The sequence below is a fragment of the Carya illinoinensis genome, chromosome 3 (assembly GCF_018687715.1).
Source record: "Carya illinoinensis cultivar Pawnee chromosome 3, C.illinoinensisPawnee_v1, whole genome shotgun sequence".
In the NCBI taxonomy this organism is placed as follows: Eukaryota; Viridiplantae; Streptophyta; class Magnoliopsida; order Fagales; family Juglandaceae; genus Carya; species Carya illinoinensis.
The window spans coordinates 54,578,049-54,597,033 of record NC_056754.1 but is presented as its reverse complement, the minus strand read 5'-3'; the positions used below and the strand labels follow the sequence as shown (position 1 = coordinate 54,597,033).

General features: G+C 37.8%; 1 protein-coding gene across 6 annotated transcripts; it reads right to left on the bottom strand.

The window, feature by feature from the left end:
• Positions 1-275: 275 nt before the first annotated feature.
• On the bottom strand, positions 276-18,440 carry LOC122305392 (pre-mRNA-processing factor 39-like). 6 transcript variants are annotated; one of them, XM_043117903.1, is made up of 14 exons: positions 18,282-18,440; positions 16,793-17,315; positions 15,954-16,063; positions 15,148-15,377; positions 14,347-14,514; positions 13,185-13,548; positions 12,557-12,700; positions 4,813-4,965; positions 4,585-4,701; positions 3,923-4,003; positions 3,648-3,797; positions 2,497-2,796; positions 1,328-1,444; positions 276-608 (listed from the first exon to the last, which is right to left on the bottom strand). In XM_043117903.1, exons 2-14 carry the CDS (start codon positions 17,271-17,273, stop codon positions 501-503), a joined length of 2,523 nt encoding a protein of 840 aa, XP_042973837.1. In that variant the 5' UTR covers positions 17,274-17,315; positions 18,282-18,440; the 3' UTR covers positions 276-500. The 6 variants fall into 6 exon arrangements, with proteins under 6 accessions (XP_042973837.1, XP_042973840.1, XP_042973841.1 ...); XM_043117906.1 differs by having other exon boundaries at positions 1,328-1,441; XM_043117907.1 differs by having other exon boundaries at positions 15,954-16,057.
• Positions 18,441-18,985: the final 545 nt, after the last annotated feature.

The following is an 18,985-nucleotide window of genomic DNA, read 5'->3' as shown; positions in this document are numbered from 1 at the left end:
TGCACACATCTCTGGACAAGTTTTCCCGAGGACCCTAACACCACAAAGGAGCCAAATATTAGAATGCAATTCTGCATGCATGCCGAGAAGAGTTGGTAGGCATGCATGATGAACATGGCTTTGTATCGAAAGCAGAGGGAGTCAACAAGATAGGGTTGTTTGGCTACTTTGGAAGGCAAGATGCTTAAACTAGTTCTTTGATTATAGTTCTAATGCATACGGGAAGTCCAAATATCATAGGGGACTATAAGAAAGCACGACAAAGTACATGAAAATAACCCAAAATTAACAGGCAAATAAAAACAGAAAAGAAAATTAACATACACAACATCTATTTGCCAGTAACAACTAAAACAGAGACCTCTTCCCTATAGTTCTTGTTAGCTACACCATAACCATGTCTAAAAAAACCCATGGTACGGGCCAGGACTGTATTGAGACTAGCAAGTTAAAAGAATAGATTACATCTGCCAAAACAGTGCAGCAATCGTCTTGCCGTTTTAGTAGTAACTCCCATAATAAGCCTGAGGAACTGCCGCAGGCTGCTGGGCTGGGGCAGCCAAAGTTGCTGCTGCAGCGGGTTGTGCGTAACTTTGTTGAGGGAAAGCCTGCTCAAATTATAGGTAAAATTATCAGCTGTAGTGATGCCAGGTAAGCAAAAAGCAAAGAGATATCAAGTGTCTTCATATGTGCCCCAATAGGTTAAGGGGGCAAGTGATAGAAATGAAACATTTATTTATCTATTTATTATTGGCACTAGGTGTCCAAGAACAAAATCTCAACTAATCTCAGAGGTGTGGGCAAGAAATGAAACATTTATTAAACCCAGAACAATGCATTTCATGGTGTTGTCATACATACCCCAGTAAGCTGGGTCAAAGTGGACATACTTTCAATGTGTAATAGGTCAAGGAGTACACATCAAAAGATACCAAGTGAAGAGACAAATGGAAGTTCAGCTGACAAACATGTGAATAAACATCCAAAAGGTTTGCCAACCTTTAAGTTGGGATACACATCCAAAGGAAGGATACAAAGCCCATAACTAAAAGATTTTTATGGACAAACAATATACCCTGTATTTTTTCCTGGAGCAAATACTTTAGAAAAGCATAAACTAGTTCCATGTGGCTAGCAAAGAAATCATCAAAAAGGATAAATCAACTTTAAATAAAAAAAAAAAAAAAACCTTTACACTTCCAGGCCCCCAATTTTTTTTTTAAACAAAAATAGAAGTAAAAAAATAAATCCAATGTGAAATCAAATAGAGGTCGTCAACATGTACAAACAAGAATTAGGATCCACACACGAGAATAATAGCAGATACCTGTGCAGGATATGTACTAGGATAAGCCCCGAAAGATGGAGTTTGTGGCGTTGATGCTGCCGTTTGTGGATTAGTGTAACTGCTTCCATAACCACTATATGCACTGTATGCAGCCTGCTGCAAGATTTTAAGGTTCCTTGATAAATAATAGCCACATTTATATATTTTTTTTCATGGGTACACTTGAGGAGAAATATTAAAACATTAAAATCATATCAGCACCTTTAATGAAATTTTGCTATGTACAAGTAAAGTCACGTACTAATCTGTGTATCAATATTGATTCCTTCATATTCAAAATTTAAATTAGCACTGTTTTCAATAAAATCTACTTTTTGACAAATCACATTAAATTGGTGCATATATTAATGCGCAGTTGTGCTTGCAACTACATTTTTCCAATTGCAATGGGGAAACAAGGTACTCAACTATACATGATCTCAGACTATCTTGAAAGAACCAAATTCTCGGTTGACAAAATAGTCTCTCTGGTATACTAAGATTGAAAATTACATACCAAACAACCAGATTTCTTGATTCGTTACGGGCGTGGCAACAATACTTTCACACATTCGCTATTTTATAGCAGGCTTAATTGAGTTACTTTGAGTACAATGGCTATGAGTTTTCAGAATTGTTTTAATAGACAGTTTTGCAACCCCAAGGGATTGGCCCAAGTGGTGAAAGCCTTGGTCTTGGGGGTATCACTTCCTTCAAGATCCAAAGTTCAACACTTCATGGGTGCAAAGTTCAAACAATCCTTTTGAGCCATCCCTTGGTGAAAAGCCAGCAATTTAACCAGTTCTGCGTAGGAAAACTTCTGAGGGTGTAGTGCATGGGACCGGGGTTTACTCTACAGGGGTGGGTCTGAAAGGGCCCTGCCTTGAAGAGGTTCCCCAACATAAAAAAATAAAAATAAAAGTATGACAGTTTTGTGCTGACTAGGGAAGCACAAAAAGAACATCTTCACTGGATCAAAATGCATCAACACTCCTACCAATTTGATAAACTTCAGCACATTTATTAGCCATCAATGAGAAAAAACCAAAAACTAACTTTGAACAGAAATTTTGGTGACATGGAAACTCCAGCAAATTAGTCAAAGATACTCCTCAGCCAGCCATGACAAATGAGCATACGGCATGTATATACATGAAAATAAGATTTACCTGTTGCGTATATCCAGGGGCCCACTGTTGTCCCTGTGCTTGTGTAGCTGGAGGCCAAGCTTGAGGCTGCAAACCATAACCAGATGTCCACTGGTTTTGTGCATTTGGATATGCACCCATCAAGGACTGGGCAGGTGAAGGAACAGAATAAGACCTAGCTATCTTAGCTTTATCTGATGCTAGATAATCCTCTGCATGGCGCTTTTTCAACTCTGAGGTGCTCCGGTGGGGTAAGAAAAGCTTGGCATGCCGATCCTCAGCCTTCTTGATGGATGGTACATCCCCAAAGGCATTCACAAACTGAAAAATCCATTTTTTTTTTATAAGTAATAAGAGAATTTTATTCATACGAATGAAGTAGGCATAGCCCGTGTACACAGGAAGTATACAAAAGAAACACCTAATTACATTCTAGCTAAAGAAAGAAAATCATGGACATTGTTTCCATCAAGTATAATGGCTGAAAACCACAGCATTAAAGTGCACATAAAAAAATTCTGAAGTTCCTCCATTGTGCGTTCCCTATCTTCAAAGCATCTCTCATTCCTCTCCGACCATGTACACCACATGATACACAACGGGATCATCTTCCACACTGCCGCCACTTGAAAACTGCCTTGAAGCTCCTTCCAACAGGCCAATAAATCCACCACCCGTGAAGGCATTACCCAAGCAATATCCAATCTTCTAAAAATCTCATTCCATAGCCCCCTTGTGATCTCACAATGTAAAAGTAAGTGATCTACAGATTCTCTCTGTTTTGAAAAATCCATGCAAGCACACAGGACTTTGAAGCAACATTTTCCCAAGAAAAGAATATCCAGACAGAATTGGGTGTTTGCAATACTAGAAGATATTCAACTTTGGTGCAAACTAATTTCTAAAATGATTTCTAAACTACAATCCAATCTTTAAAGAGTGACCATTATAAACCATGAACATATAACAAAGACAATTACTCAACAGAAAAAACACAGAGGCTTCAGCCTGAAGAATACACATTGCTAATCAGCCCATACCCAACCCAGCTGACCCAATCAAACTCTTGTATGCAAGGAAATGCTGAAGGACCCAATCATGAATGAATGAGAGAGAGAGAGAGAGATCTTCAACAGCCAAAAAGAAAATATGTCTGGAAAAATGCACTGTACCTCCAAAAAAATGCACGATAGCTCTTCCCGATCAGCTGGACTAGCAACATTGGGGCTCTCCAGGTCAGGAACAATGAACTTAACAACCAATGAATCCAAATAATCGATTCGCTTCGGTAAGGACTGAATTACCTCAAAATGTATTAAAGCCTACAGGCATCATGGAAGCAAAAGCAGTAAATTAGCTAAAAGAACCTTACTGAGACAATATTTTTTAAACAAAATGTGTCTGCACACATGCAGACGAGAGAGAGAGAGAGAGAGAGAGAACAGACCTCAAGAATCGGTTTTGATAGTTGGACATGCTCAAGTGCTTGAACTAGAATTTCCCTAGCTTTTTCTTCATTACCAGAAACCTACCAATAAAATCAGGAAAGAGAGATATCAGTCATAGCATGAAGTGCCAAAAAAGGAAAATAATGACTTCAACAGATGTCCAAGGGGAAATATGGAAGAATATGATAAAAGATTTATTGGGGATATATCAAGAAATTTAGTTCATTGGAATTTCATGTCAACATGGAAATCATAACCATTGTCTTGTTTTTATCTTGACAAGTGTATCTTGTGTTTACTTGAAATAACAAAACAAAGAAACAGCCAACATCTAAAAGAAATAAAAACAAAACGTATTTAAATTGAGACACTAAAACAGCATGTTCAGGCACTTTTCTTGTCCCTAAAGTTGAAAATGAAAAGTATGCCTACTTTAATCTTGTTCACTTAGAAAATGACTCCTCAAAAAACAAAAACAACCACAAAATCTCTGAATTTTAAATTTGCAAAAGTCATGACGAATCAAACACAAAATAAAAATAAAAGACATAATGAAGGATGAGAACAGTATGCTGAATACTGTTGGTATCAAGAATCAAATCAAACCAAAAGCATTATACCTGTAAGCTACATACACAGACAAACATGTTGCCCAACTTACCATATACACAAATCGAGAGTATTGCGCATACAGCATCGGTAATGTCTGTGAATGCTCTTTTCCTTTTTCAATAGCAATGGCCTGTTCATACAAGGAGTAGGCAGCTTCTAGATTCCCCTGCAATGAAGGAGAAATTATTTGAGTTAAAAATGTAATAAATTTATCAAAAAAATTTATAGCATATATATCGAAAATTAAAACCTTAAAACAGCTTCTAACTCAACATACCAGGCGATATTCCATATTTGCATGTTTAATAATTGCTTCAATGAGACCAGGAGAGATTTCAGTATGCACCAGTTGATAGGCATCTTGAGAACCAGGTATATCCCCATTTTGCTCTTTAAACCGTGCAGCAAAAAGGTGAATCTCTGGTTGTCTCTGTTATAGACCACGGGAAAAAAAAAATGATAATTAAATTTGGCATAAAAAAGTACATCATATGTAAGGGAATTAAATTTTAAAGGAAAGTAATAGATAGAAATTGTAATATATCATGGCTGAATACTGACAACGGAAGATGAAAAGGTATGGCAATGTAAGCTTATTTGTAAAACACATTAGCACTTCAAACATATCGAGGGTTCGATACTGAAATGACCAGAAAAGAGAAGGAAAGGAAATTCATTTTATCGTTAATTAAGATAAGAATGTTGGAACTTAAAAGCCTAAAACCATATGGTGGTTCAAAGGGTCTTCCAACTCATAATCTGTTAATATGAATATTGATGAACAACAAATAGGATGCCCATACTTTACACCGTTTGCTCGGAGGAAATGGAGGAGGGTGGAGAAGGGTAGCAGAGAACAGTGAATGAAGGGAAATACCTTCGTTTGGTAGGTAGGAAAAGGATGGGGCAAGGTGGGGATGAGGGAGAGGCATAACCCCTTCAGCCCACCAAAACCAATTCGCACCACAGCAGGCAGATTAAAAGAGGGCAAGCAGGCTCCTCATAAAAGTTGTGAAATTTCTCTTTTCTTAAGGTGAACTTGAGTAAATCAGAGCTGTTCCCAGTGGGAGATGTGCATAATATTAACAATTTGGCAAAATTATTGGGGTGTAGAGTTGCTTATTTGCCCATGAAATATTTGGGTCTCCTGCCGGTGGCGTCATTCAAGGCAAAGTATATTTGGGAAGGGGTGGTTGAGAAGATTGATAGAAGGTTGGCGGCATGGAAAAGGTTGTATTTATTTATTTTTTGATAAGTAAGAAATAATTGTATTGATTAAGATAGGCATAGCCCAAGTACCAAAAGGTTGTATTTATCAAAAGGGGGTAGAATCACCCCTAGAAAGAGTACTCTTTCTAATATCCCAACCCACTTTCTTTCATTATTTCCTTTACCAGTTGGAGTGGCTAATCATATTGAAAAGTTGTATAGAGCATTTTTGTGGGGTGGTTTGGGAGAGGCAAATAAGATTCCTTCAGTAAGCTGGAAGAAAGGTCGCTGCCCAATTGCCGATAGAGGCTTGGGGCTTCGTAATTTGTGTAGTTTTAATAAGGTGATGTAGGGGAAGTGGTTGTGGAGATATCATAGGGAAGAGGAAGCGTTGTGCAGGGGGTTGATTGTTCGGAAGTATGGGAGTGATTGGGGGGATGGCTTACTAAGGAGAGTAAGGGAACTTAAGGCGTGAGTTTATGGAAATTTATTATAAAAGGATGGAATAATTTTGTGAGACAAGTCAAATTTGTGGTAGATGATGGTTCAAGAGTTATTCTGGTTTGAGGTTTGGTGTAGTGAGAATGCACTGTTTAGAGCTTTTCCGGCAGTTTTCAGGTTGGCTGTTAATCAGCAGGCCTCAATCTCAGAGTTGATGAGTTACTCTAATGGAGAGGTGCATTGGGATGTTATATTTTCAGACCTGTCCAGGATTGGGAAATTGAGGAGGTTACTTATTTTTCCAGATTGTTGTATTCAGCAATTGGGAATATTCAGACAATTGACAATTTGAGAAAGTGTGGAATGATTGTTATGGAGTGATGCTTCATGTGAAAGAAAGCTGCAGAATCAGTGGATCATCTATTTCTACATTGTGACGTGGTTAAAGTGTTATGGGATGGTGTGTTTAGAAGATCCGGACTGACCTGGGTTATGCCAAAATCAGTGGTAGATTTACTCGCATGTTGGACTAGACTTCATACTTGCTCTCAAGTGACAGCTGCATGGAAGATGATTCCTTTGTGCATTATGTGATGCATTTGGTTGGAAAGGAATGAAAGGTGTTTTAATAATAGGGAACGCAATGTAGAAGAACTCTGGAAATTTTTGTGTTCCTTGTTTAGTTGGTTTTCAGCTATTGTACTTGATGGAGGGACCATCCATGAGTTTTTGTCCTCATTTTTCTAGTATTAGAATGTATTTTGGTGTTTCTTTTGTATACATCATGTGTACATGGGCTTTGCCTATTGCATTTGATGAATAAAATTTTTACTTATTATATTTATTATATTTTGTGTGGGAGCTCTCTCTCTCTCTCTACCTTATGACTTTTCATCTTCTTTTTCCGGTGCTTCTCGTTAGAAAATATTCCTGATCTCTTTTCTTTTCATTTTCTTCTCCTGATACTTTCTCCTCTTTGTTTTAGTTTTTGCTTTTATTCTATTTCTATTTCTCTCTCTTTTTCGGCATTTTGGGATTGGAGTGTAGTGTTTGGATTGAAGCTAAATTATTTGAGTTAAGAAGCAGGGGGAGGGGGGTTTATTGCATTGTGGAGAAATGCAGAAAGTTCAAGAATGCAATATACCTTTGCCGAGATGCGGTGGTTTGGTTGGCCAAGGCGGTTGAGAATTGTTCGAATTTCTTGGGCAATAGGGCACCCTACCAGACCAGAAGGGAGGGAAACAGAGCTTTCTTGATTCAACTTTGTCAAAACTCGTATAGTAGGTTTGTTAAATTATCCGAGCTGGGCACGAGCAAAGGAAGGGGCATCATTGCAATTCCTGAAGGCAGAAACAGAAGTGGTTGGGAAGTTTTTGTGAGGAAGATAAGAGAGCTTGTTGGTTCAAATTCCTCTGTTCTTGTTTCTGAAAACAGAGGTGTTTCCAATAACGGTGCTGTTATCAAGGCTTCCAAAGGAAAAGAGGTGCAATTTGCTAATTCTCAATGTGGGGTTTCGTCCTTTCATGAAACACCTTATTTGTCAGCTTTGAAGGTTCCAGTGCAGGAATCCTCTGGTCCCAGCAAAGTTGCTGATAAAAACTATCTTGGGTAAAAACTATCTTGGGTATAATGAGGCAGTGATGTCTGCTAGAAATAAGAAGGAAAGTTCAAAGGATGTGAGGAGCAGAAAATCTCCTGTAGTTGGGGTTGACGGTTGGCATTCCCAGAAGTTAAAGAAAATAGGAGAAGTTGAAGGGTCTCTTGGCACATACGGGCAGAGCTCATGGGGTGGAAGGAGAAGTTGGATTCATTATTGAAGATTGTTGATGATGGACTGGGCCTTATTTCAGGCTTAGGTTTTGTTTCTAATGATTCTGCTGAAATCTTAGTTGAGAAGAAGGGGGGGAAGGATGGGTCTAAGGCCTTATTTTCGTGCATGCAAAATGGGCCAGTTAGAGGCCCAATGATGAGGCCTGTTTTACAAACTTAACAGTTTCATGGAGGGCCTCAGAGCACTTTAAGCCCAGTGAAGGAGAAATCTCAGCCCAAGCCCACAGCGGCTCCGACTGATAGTCCGTCTGCACAGAAGGGGTCAATAGTGAAGGTTGACTCTTCCGGCCACACTTCAGTGGTGAGCTCCGACCCCGTTATTGTGGCTGCCCTTCGAGGTACTGTCATCTGATTCGATGTCACAGATTGGTGCGCTGGCAGCATCCGCACATTCTGGTGAACTCCCGACGAAGGAAGTTGCTACAGTTCCCAAGGTGGTAGATATTTCTAAGGAGAAGAACGATTCGGCCAAGCTTCTTTCTTCATATAAGTTGTCATTTGACTTGGGAGATCCTACTGGCAAGGTGTGTGAGGGTAGAGCAGTTAGGGGAACAAGTAGTTCAGCAAGATGCAAGAGTCTGGAGGCTCTTCCGAGGAATCTATGGAGTCAAGTTCTGTGCTTGATGTGGGGGTTGTGAAGTACTCCTTTATTTTCTATGGAAGAGAATGATGTGGAGGCTGTTGATGTTGACAGTGAGGGAGAAATAGGGCATGAGCTGTCAGCTTCACAATATCCTTGCTCTAAAAATTTTAACTCTGATATGCAATTGGTGATAAGTGGAGGGGAAGGTTCTGTATCGAGTGAATCAGGTGAATTTTTTGAATTTGATGAAGATCTTGATCCTGTTCCTTTATGCTCCTTTAACCCGGGTATTGAATGGTCTAATAATTCTTTTGATTGAGTTTTGAGGAAGGTGGAAGAACTTAGTAGTGTTCTTGATATCTCTTGTGAGGGTTACGAAGAGCAATTTAGGGCTCTACTTATTGCTATTGAGGCTGGGCATCCAGCTATGGCTAAATCTGCTGCTAAAAAGGAGAGGGAGCTTAAAAGATTGGAATGTTCAATTAATTATAAATCCAAGGGTGGGGAGTGCTTTTAGAGAAAAAGGCAAAGAGGGCTGTTAATGGTATCCCATGAAACCTCAAATTATTTCATGGAATGTTCAAGGGCTGAATGGCTTTAGAAAGCGTCTTCGTGTGAAAAATATGTTAAGACAGTTGAAGGCTGATATCTACTATTTCCAAGAAACTAAATTGAAGATTGTTAGCCATTCGGTAGTTCATAATTTATGGAGTTGTAATCATGTGGGCTGTGGGTAGAGTTAGTCTCTAATGGATCGTCAGGAGGCATCACTGTTATGTAAGATAGGAGGGTTGTGGAGGTAGTAGAGCACTATGTGGGAGAATATTTGGTGGCTTGTCATTTCAAGAATGTTGTTGATGGTGTTGAATGGGCTTTTGCTGGTGTTTACGGACCAAATTCAGATTCTAGTAGGAGTGTATTGTGGGAAGAAATTGTGGGACTCTGCAGTTGGTGGGATCTTCCATGTTGTTTTGGAGGCGATTTTAACATTAGTCATTTTCCTTGTGAGCGAGTCTCTGACTCGCTTTTTTCTAAAGCTATGTTTGAATTTTCAGAACTTATTTCTGAGCTGCAGTTGATTGATTTGCCTATGGGGGGAGGAGATGAGGAGATTACACTTGGACAAATGGGAGAGCTTGGTCCCGTACTGACAGATTTCTGGTTTCTGCATCTTGGGAAGCTCTTTTTCCGGATCTAAATCAGAAAAGGTTACAACATGTAGTTTCCGACCGCTATCCTATTCTGTTGGACTGTTGGGGTATTGTGAGTGGAAAAAGATACTTTAAATTTGAAAATATGTGGTTGAAGGAGGAAGGCTGCTTTGAAAGAGTAAGAAGGTGGTGGGCCTCTTATCACTTCAATGGCACTCCCAGCTTTATTTTGGCAGGAAATTTTAAGGAGCATAAAAAAGATTTGAAGAAATGGAATGTGGAGATTTTTGGAAATGTTAAAAAACAATAGATTACTCCTTATGGAACAGCTGAACAGTTTGGAGGATAAGGAGTTGAGGGGTACAATTTCTAGTGAAGAAAAGGAGTTGAAGAAAAGGGTGCTAAATGATATTGAAAAATTTGGGCTTATGGAAGAAATTTCATGGAGACAAAAATCCAGAATTTTATGGCTTAAGGAAGGAGATAAATGTACGAAATTCTTCCATAAAATGGCTAATTCTCATCGTAGAAACACCACCATCGAAGTCCTTCATGTTGGTGAAAATGTGATTTGCGACAAGGGGGAGATTGAAGATAATATTGTGAATTTCTATGAGAATCTTTTTCGTGAAGAACATTCATGGAGGCCCAAGTTAGATGGGCTGGTTTTTGACCCCATTGATCATTCTACAGCAGTTTGGTTAGAGAGGCCCTTTGAGGAAGATGAAGTTCTTGATGTAGTTAGGGGCATGTCTAAGGATAAGGCTCCGGGTCCAAATGGTTTTTCCATGGAATTTTTCCAAGCTTGCTGGGATATTGTGAAGGATGACATTATGAAAGTTTTTGATGAATTCTATTCCTTCAGGAAATTTGAAAAAAGTTTTAACACAACTTTTACAGCTCTCATCCCTAAAAGGGCGGGTGCTGTAGAAACGAGGGATTTTCACCATATTAGCTTGATAAGTGGGGTTTATAAGATCATCTCTAAGGTGTTAGCCAACCGCCTTTGTGTGGTTATAGATAAGATTATAAAAAAATCCCAAAATGCATTCGTGAAGCGAAGACAAATCCTTGACTCGATATTAGTTGCTCATGAGTGTTTTGGAAAGTAGAAAAATGATGGGACAATCTAGAATTTTAGTCAAATTGGACATGGAAAAGGCTTTTGATCATGTCAATTGGGATTTTCTCCTTTACTTGCTTGGGAGATTTGGATTTGGGGAGAAATGGTGCTTGTGGATGAGACATTGTATTTCAACGGCCAAATTCTCTATTTTGGTGAATGGTTCTTCGGCTGGCTTTTTCAGCAGCTCCTGTGGATTAAGGCAAGGAGACCCATTATCTACTTTCCTTTTGGTCTTAGTCATGGACGCCTTGAGTCATATGATTGAAGTGGCTGTTGAAGGAGGTTTTGTGTAGGGGTTTAAGGTGGGAGATGTACAGTTTCTCACCTTCTCTTCACACTTGATACTTTAATTTTCAGAGATGCTAACAAGGATAATCTTCATGCTTTAAGAGCTTTGGGCAGGTTTGGGGGCAAAAAAATCTCATCTCAAACTCAAAATTCTCATCTCATCATTACAACTTTCCCAAATTCTCATACAAAATATAATAAACAGTTCAACTTTTTCAAATCCCAATAAAACTTTTTCAAATCCCAATAAAACTTTTTCAAATCATAAAACAATAATAATACTAAAAATAATATTTTAAACTCTCGTCTCAAACTCAAAATTCTCTTCTCTACCCCAAACCTCCCCTTATTGTTATGTTTTGAAGCTGTCTCCGGGCTTAGAATTAATTTATCTAAGTCTGAAATTGTTCCTGTGGCTTCAGTCAGCAATATTTTTGATCTGGCCAATATTCTGGGCTGTAAAGTTTCTTCTTTACCCATGAAATATCTTGGGCTACCTTTGGGGGCTCCTCATAAATCTGTGTCTATTTGGGATGGGGTGATTGAGAAAATCGAGAGGAGGCTAGCTGGCTGGAAAAAACTATATTTGTCCAAAGGGGGTAGAATTAACTTTGATTAAAAGCACCTTGTCTAATTTACCCACTTGTTACCTCTCTCTTTTCCTTATTCCAGCAGGGGTGGTCAAAAAAATTGAGGATTTTTAGAAATTTCTTATGGGATGGTATTGGGGAGGAACCTAAATTTCACTTGGTGAGTTGGAATAAGGTTTGTAATCCGGTGTCTACTGGAGGTTTGGGTGTGCGGAATTTAAAGCTTTTTAATAAAGCCCTCCTTAGGAAGTGGCTTTGGAGGTTTGGGTGTGCGGAATTTCACTTGGTGAGTTGGAATAAGGTTTGTACTTCCTTCCTGTTTGTTTTGGTGTTTATGGCTTGAGAGAAACAGGAGGTGCTTCCAAGATTGTGAATGCACTATGGGGGAATTTTGGGATTTTTTCTTTAACACTTTAAAGTTTGGGGTGAACAATCTAGTGAGGGATATGAATATGTGTAATGCTGTTATTTAATTTTGTTTTGCTTTAGTTTGTATTTAGGTGTATTCTCTTGTACACTTCCCATGTACTTGGGCTATGCTTATTTACTTAGAATAAAATTTCTTAATACCTATCAAAATAAAATAAAATTTTTACTTATTAAAAAAAAATTAATGATCAAACTATATTTCTACGATAGCGCATTTTAAATGATTTAAGTAGTGGCATGAACGTAAAACCATATATCTATATTCTTCAGTTATTTTTCTCTCTCCGAGCAAAAAACTCATTGGGAAGTAAACTTCCCTTCGCACTCCTTTCCCTATTTCCTAATGAAGAAAATTCATATGGGAAATATCCTACCTTGACAAAGACTTGGGTTGCACGAGCAAGTGCATTATTTGCAAGATCCAACATTCCACTAGCTTCCATGCATAAAACATACCGTATCCAATATTCAGGATAATTGGCACATGCAACCAGGCATCTTTCATATAACTTGACCACCTAATTCACAAAGAAGAAAATTGACAATACATTATTTGGTATTCAGCTCACAAAATTAAAATAACATTTCAAAGCACAAAGGAGATATGCATAAGATATACTCCGTTAGCGGAACAGAGAGGCCCCTCAAATACGAAGGGAGGGACCCTCCTTGTCTGACAGACAGATGGTTAGGAAGATAAGAAGACACCTGCATGCATAACATTGGAACTTTAAAAAGAATAAAATTTACTATACAAACACATCATCAACCTGGAACGTCCACTGACAAATGAGGGTTTGAAGTACTTAGCCTTAAAGAAACCAAATCGAAGGCCCATGCTTTAGTCTCAGTTCAATTTCCCGTTTAAAAAGTTCCTTCATCCAACGGTTTAGCCAATAAAGCATTGGCGGCAGCAGATATTATTTAACTGTGAGTCAATATGTAACGAGGACAACCAAAAACTACAAAACAGAGAAACAGAAAGCAAAATCACTCCAATACCTTGTTAAAGTCACCTTCCTTTTCCATGAAATCCAAATAGCTATGCCAATTTTCAAGCTCTGCAACATTGAGGGGCCGGACATGAAAGTAGGGCCTCCTAATAGCTGTTTCAAAACCAATGATCTTAGAATCGAACTCTTTAGCTTTCTTATACATCTCTTCTCTAACGGCGATATACTTCTGCAACTCCTCTGCTTCTGTTAAGCCAGCACTTACAGGTTTAGGAGATTGTTCTGTAGCATCAGGATGAACCTCTCCCTCATTCGCTTGGACACTATCCTCCGAAAGTCCACCAGCTGCTGTTGCAGCTTCCTCCGCAGTCATTATTTCAGACAAAGGTCGACTTCCAGCTAACTCTTTGAAGCTGTTTTGCCATCGCACCAGGAAGATAAATAAAACTTCGAAAAGAAAATATTATATAATTTTTTTACATGTAAACAAAATCCAATTAAAACGAAATGGCGAACCCAAGAATACAAGTATACAAGAAAACCACTGAATCAAAGAGGTAAAAAAAACCACCAAACTAAGCCCTAAAACCACCAGGTCCTATCCCACATATACCAACTACCCCAACAGAGATTATGCAACACTACAAGCAACATAATGAGATCCCCCTAAAGCCCGAAAAAGCAGCACAAACTCCTCGCACAAAGCCCTAAAACCAGTATGCCACATATACAAACTACCCCAACAGAGATTATGCAACACTACAAGCAACATAATGAACTCCCCCTAAAGCCTGAAAAAGCACCAAAAACTCCTCAAGCAAAGCAAAACTGAGGATGCCATCCATGATCAAACACAAACCTCTTCACAGCATGGCCTCAAAACACCCACAATCAGTCTTCCATTTGTTCTACTATGACTCACAAAACCATCATAGTTAATGGAGGAATACAACCTTCTTAACTCTATTGCCTTTATCATACAAACCAGGCATGTGAAAGTGTAAATCTAATGAAACAGTACTCTATCTGACCACTACAAAACCTGCCCCGAACACATTCAGCCACCCCAAATCTTTTGAATGCAAGACTGGACATGTGCAAGAGGTTTCTAATGTAACATAGAGTGAACTCAAGGAACCCAATCCCACAACTAGGGATTTCAAGATCAACAAATAAACATATGGGTAATGTACAAGGGTTCGAGGAATCACCTGGTAAAATACCGATCCAATTGTTGATTTGGATACTCCAAAATCCGGGTGTAAATCATAGCAAGACGGCCCCATTCTTGCTGCATGTATTCATATTCAATATATTTATCCCAGAGGGTGAACGACAGGTAATCCGTTCCAACATAAGCTAATCCTCGTTCAAAAAGCCTGAAACACCATAAAAATAATAGAAACCATTATTCTATAAGTATAAAAATTAACCCATTTAACCCAAGCACATCCATATATCGGTGACAGTGGCCAACGTCAAGGAGAAGAAAATCATTGTTAACAGCATATCACTTCCAAACGCTACATTTACCTTCCTGGAAAAAATCATACTATGTCCATGAAAGGGAGCAGTGATAGAGGCCATCTTAGCCCTTAACTTGACGAGAGCTTCCCAGCAGCAATTTGCATATTGATGCCCCTCAGTGTGTCAAAGTTAAAGATAGCCATGATTCAATGACAACTAAATGACTACAGCATAGGCCTATGGGGAAAGAGGCGAGAAAAGAAGGGGTATACGAAACCAAAAACAAAATAAACAAGATCTTAAAAACAGCTACACTTTTACAATAGCATCAAATCAAGGGTTTGCACATCAGGGAAAAAATCATTTCTGTGGTGCATTACCATTAAACCTTTCCGCCAAAAGTGTGAAGAATCACTGTTGCAGGCATACCGGAATGATGTCAGCATCAACAAATACTATAGCCTTGTGACTGATGAAACAATGCAATAATGATCCCCCAATGCCACAAAAAAAATAATAATAAAATTAAAATTAAAATCTATTACCTTCTGATGGTGTCTGGATCCCCATATGTGCTAATGGAAAATATGCAATAATGCAACCAAATGTCCACTGAATATGTCACTCCTTGAACTGCCCGTTCATAAACCTCCACAACTTTGTCTACAGAGCCTAGATGAGCCTCATGGTCTGCATACTTTTTCCAATAACCATAACACAAAGGAAATTCTGCCAAAAAAGCGTCATAAACTTTTCGAATTTTCAAAATGTTCTCCTGCAAGGGAGTTGAGATAATATGTTATTCGTTAAATATAAAAACCAGGACCAGTCCTCCAAAGAGCAGGCAAAATATACCCAAGATATTAAATAAATAAAATAAAAAATGCAGTTTCTATACTCAAAGGCACCACTTTCACATTCCAAAGATTTGTAATCAAGCAAAAGGGTGAGAACATTTTTTTTATAAGAAGACAAACAAAAGGGTGAGAACATACTATGACATATAACAATTTCTAGATCTTAAAGCGGTGTATTCACATGAATACTTCCAGTGTACCTGGCTTACGCCTTCTTTAAATCAATAAAATTTAATATTAATTATCAAAAAAAACATACTATGACATAACCATGTAAGTAAATAGAGGTGATTCAGAAAGCCATACTATACTATCTACTCATTTCAAAAATACATATGAATGGACAATTGGTTCATGCAATATAAGAGAAGGATATCAATACCATACAGACAACCAATTTGTTGGGCATCTTCCTAAAATAACAAAGAAAAACACGTGCAGATTGGAAAACTCAACAAAATGACTCATCAAACATCTGAAATTCGCTGACATACCTGTGCCACCTTCTCGGTCTCTTCAATCAAGGAAGTCCATGCATTAAAATCTAAAGAATTAGCCCTCACAATGTTCCAAAGTCGATCTTCTTCCGCAGACATAGCTGGTACTACAAATAAAGAGGAAAAGGATTTAAAACAATCAGGAAATTATACACTTAAATCTGCATACAGATTTTTCAATAATAGGAGGAATAAAAATAGCAGAGAAAGAACACAAAACAGGAACTTCAGATTTCATAAGATGGAATATTTTTTTTTATCAGTAATTTCATAAGGGTGACCGATGAAGTGGTGTATTCTCTTTTTTTAAATAATCTATCCATTAGTCAAATTGATGGCGGATAGTACACATGAGATAGACAAGAAACAGAGAGAGAAGAAGATATAAAATAATTCTAGTCGCATTAGGTTGCCCAGTCAGCAAACCCGTGAGAAAAATGCAGCACAGATGAAGAAAATAACAATACTTCGTCCAGTTTCTTAAAATATGCATTGGCATCACTCTTTTGAAAAAAAAAAAAGCCCTGAAGGACCAAGTAAACTTGAAAATCATGCTAGAAAACCTCAAGACCTGGACTAATCAAAATCTGTATCTACTAAAATTGGCAAGAACCATTAAATTCCTCCCCTTATTCCTAAAATACGAAAGCATGTTTGGATTGAAAATAATCTTGAAAGTTTCTGAAATCTTTTGAGAAAATTTCGAAGATAGGTGGGTTTGTAGGTGGGATGCGGGTCATCTGGAGCAATATATAGCCTTAAAATGCCAAATAAAAACCACAACCACCTTGCACCTGACATAATGATATAACAAATTTGAAGATAGAAAAACATACCGAAACCATCAAACTGTTGCTCATCGGCAGCTCTCGCCATATTATCAGAAGAATTTCCATTCTCAACTGTGAGGGTACCCGTTTCACCAACACTAACATCCACAGAAGAAATATTACCAGCTGCTTGAGACAACTCTGTTGCTGCATTTTCTAGATCGGTGACTTTCTCACTAGTATTAGCAACTCCGACAGCTGGCTTGGCTTCAAATGATGTACTCACATGTGCTTCTTGCAAGATGGGATTAGGATCTGTACTATATATGTTCCCATCTCCCAAATCAAAACCACCAGGAACGGTAGAATTTATATCAGCCAGAGCAGCAGGGGCAGCAAAATCCCCAGTAGCCTTAGATGGGAAAGCACTGGTGTCAGGGACAACATTTGAGTTGGCATCAGAATAGTCTGTGGAAGTATAACTCCCAGACGTATAGCCCATCACAGCAGATGTCTCAGATATCATATCTGTATCATGGTCTCCCATACCTAATGAAAAGATTACTACTTGGTAGCATAAACTGCAAGACTACAAAAACAAAGTTGTAACTCTTGATAAATTCAGAAGACACATGCACCCATACTGCATATTTTGCTTCAGTTCTTTAAAAAAAATAATGGTTACGGCAATCCAAAAGAATTTATCAACAGTAATCACGTTCAAAATTAACTCATAAAGGTAATATGATGTTCAGAGAGATGAGAAGCTGGGCAGGCATATAATATGTAGATAATTAAAACAGAGAAGGTAGGTCAAACTAGAGTCTTAGTAGCATTTTCAAGTCTGATTGTGAAGCCAAGCAGACGAAGGTATTGATAGTTGCTGTGGTGGCAAGTGGTAGAGTTATTGCTTTGATGGTTGTGGAGTAATTCTGATATTCATAAAGCCCAATGAAGCTATTTATATATATTAGTCGAAAAGCACAATGTCATCTTTTGTGGTATCAAAAGACGACATTAACAGAAAATTCCAATTTCTGATCTAGTTCTTGATCTAAAATACTAGATAATGATCTTTACCTAAATGTTGCTGAAAAATATAAACTAATCATCATGTCTACCAGTTCATCACAGTAAATACGCAGTACTTGACATAGTCTCTTTGTTTAATCCCACTGCTGAACCAACAATAATTTCCTCGTTGCTATGCGTAAAAGCACGATTAAGATCTAAAATTACGGACCACCGAAACATTCCACAACTATGAATATTGCCGTGAATCTTTTAAACTAAATTTTTTTCTAAAAAATATGGAATGGTCTACAAGAAGATAGACCACCACATGTACATAAACTTAAGTAAATGTAAACCAAAAAGACTACAAAACTCAAAAAGTAAGAAATTGCGCTGTACAGATCCATACACACATCCATAAAACTATGTTTTGAAACTAAACGATAAACCTAGGGTTTCGTTTCATATGCTAAACCCTAATTCGACCGAAACTGTCGGAACCGAAACGAGTGATAAAAGGAAATGGGTAAGTGAGGAGTACCTGAGGAAAAATAAGAAACCGGTGTCGTTGGTGGTTTGCAGAGAGTTCTGGATTCGGCTTCGAAGGTTTTTGATTGAGGTTTGTGTAATTACTGCAGCAGCAGGTGGTGGTAGTAGCAGCAAGTAGGGCAACGAATTTGGGGACCAGATTTTATATCGAGTCGGGCCGCGTTTGGGCAGAACTATGGTACTCGATGATGGCGTCAGATCTGGACCGTTGGTTAACAATAATAATAAAGAAATTAAATTTTAAATAATAAATTTCACTCTTATTTTTTTTAAAACGATTATACAATATTTATATATTTCATAATTATATATAATATTATTTTAAAAAAAATAAAGAAAAAAAAATTATTGTTTTCATATAAATTTTATATTTTTTTACTTTTTTCGAAAAAGAGATGCGCTTGAATTTGTATATTGTAGCACTACGCAAGTATTTCTCTCTAATTATTCAAATAAAATTTTTTAACCTCACAAAATCTTCAATAAATGTTAAAAAATTTAATTTATATATTTGTGATTCTCATTATAAATCTTTATATTTATATAGAAATTATAAAATATTCAATTCTACATTTTTTAGGGCCATTGCGACTTTATGTAAATTAACCATGAGAAATGATTTGTGCAGTCGGCAAATGCAGTCGGCGTGCAGTCGCTTTGAAAAAAATGAATTAATATGGGACCTATATGAAAAAA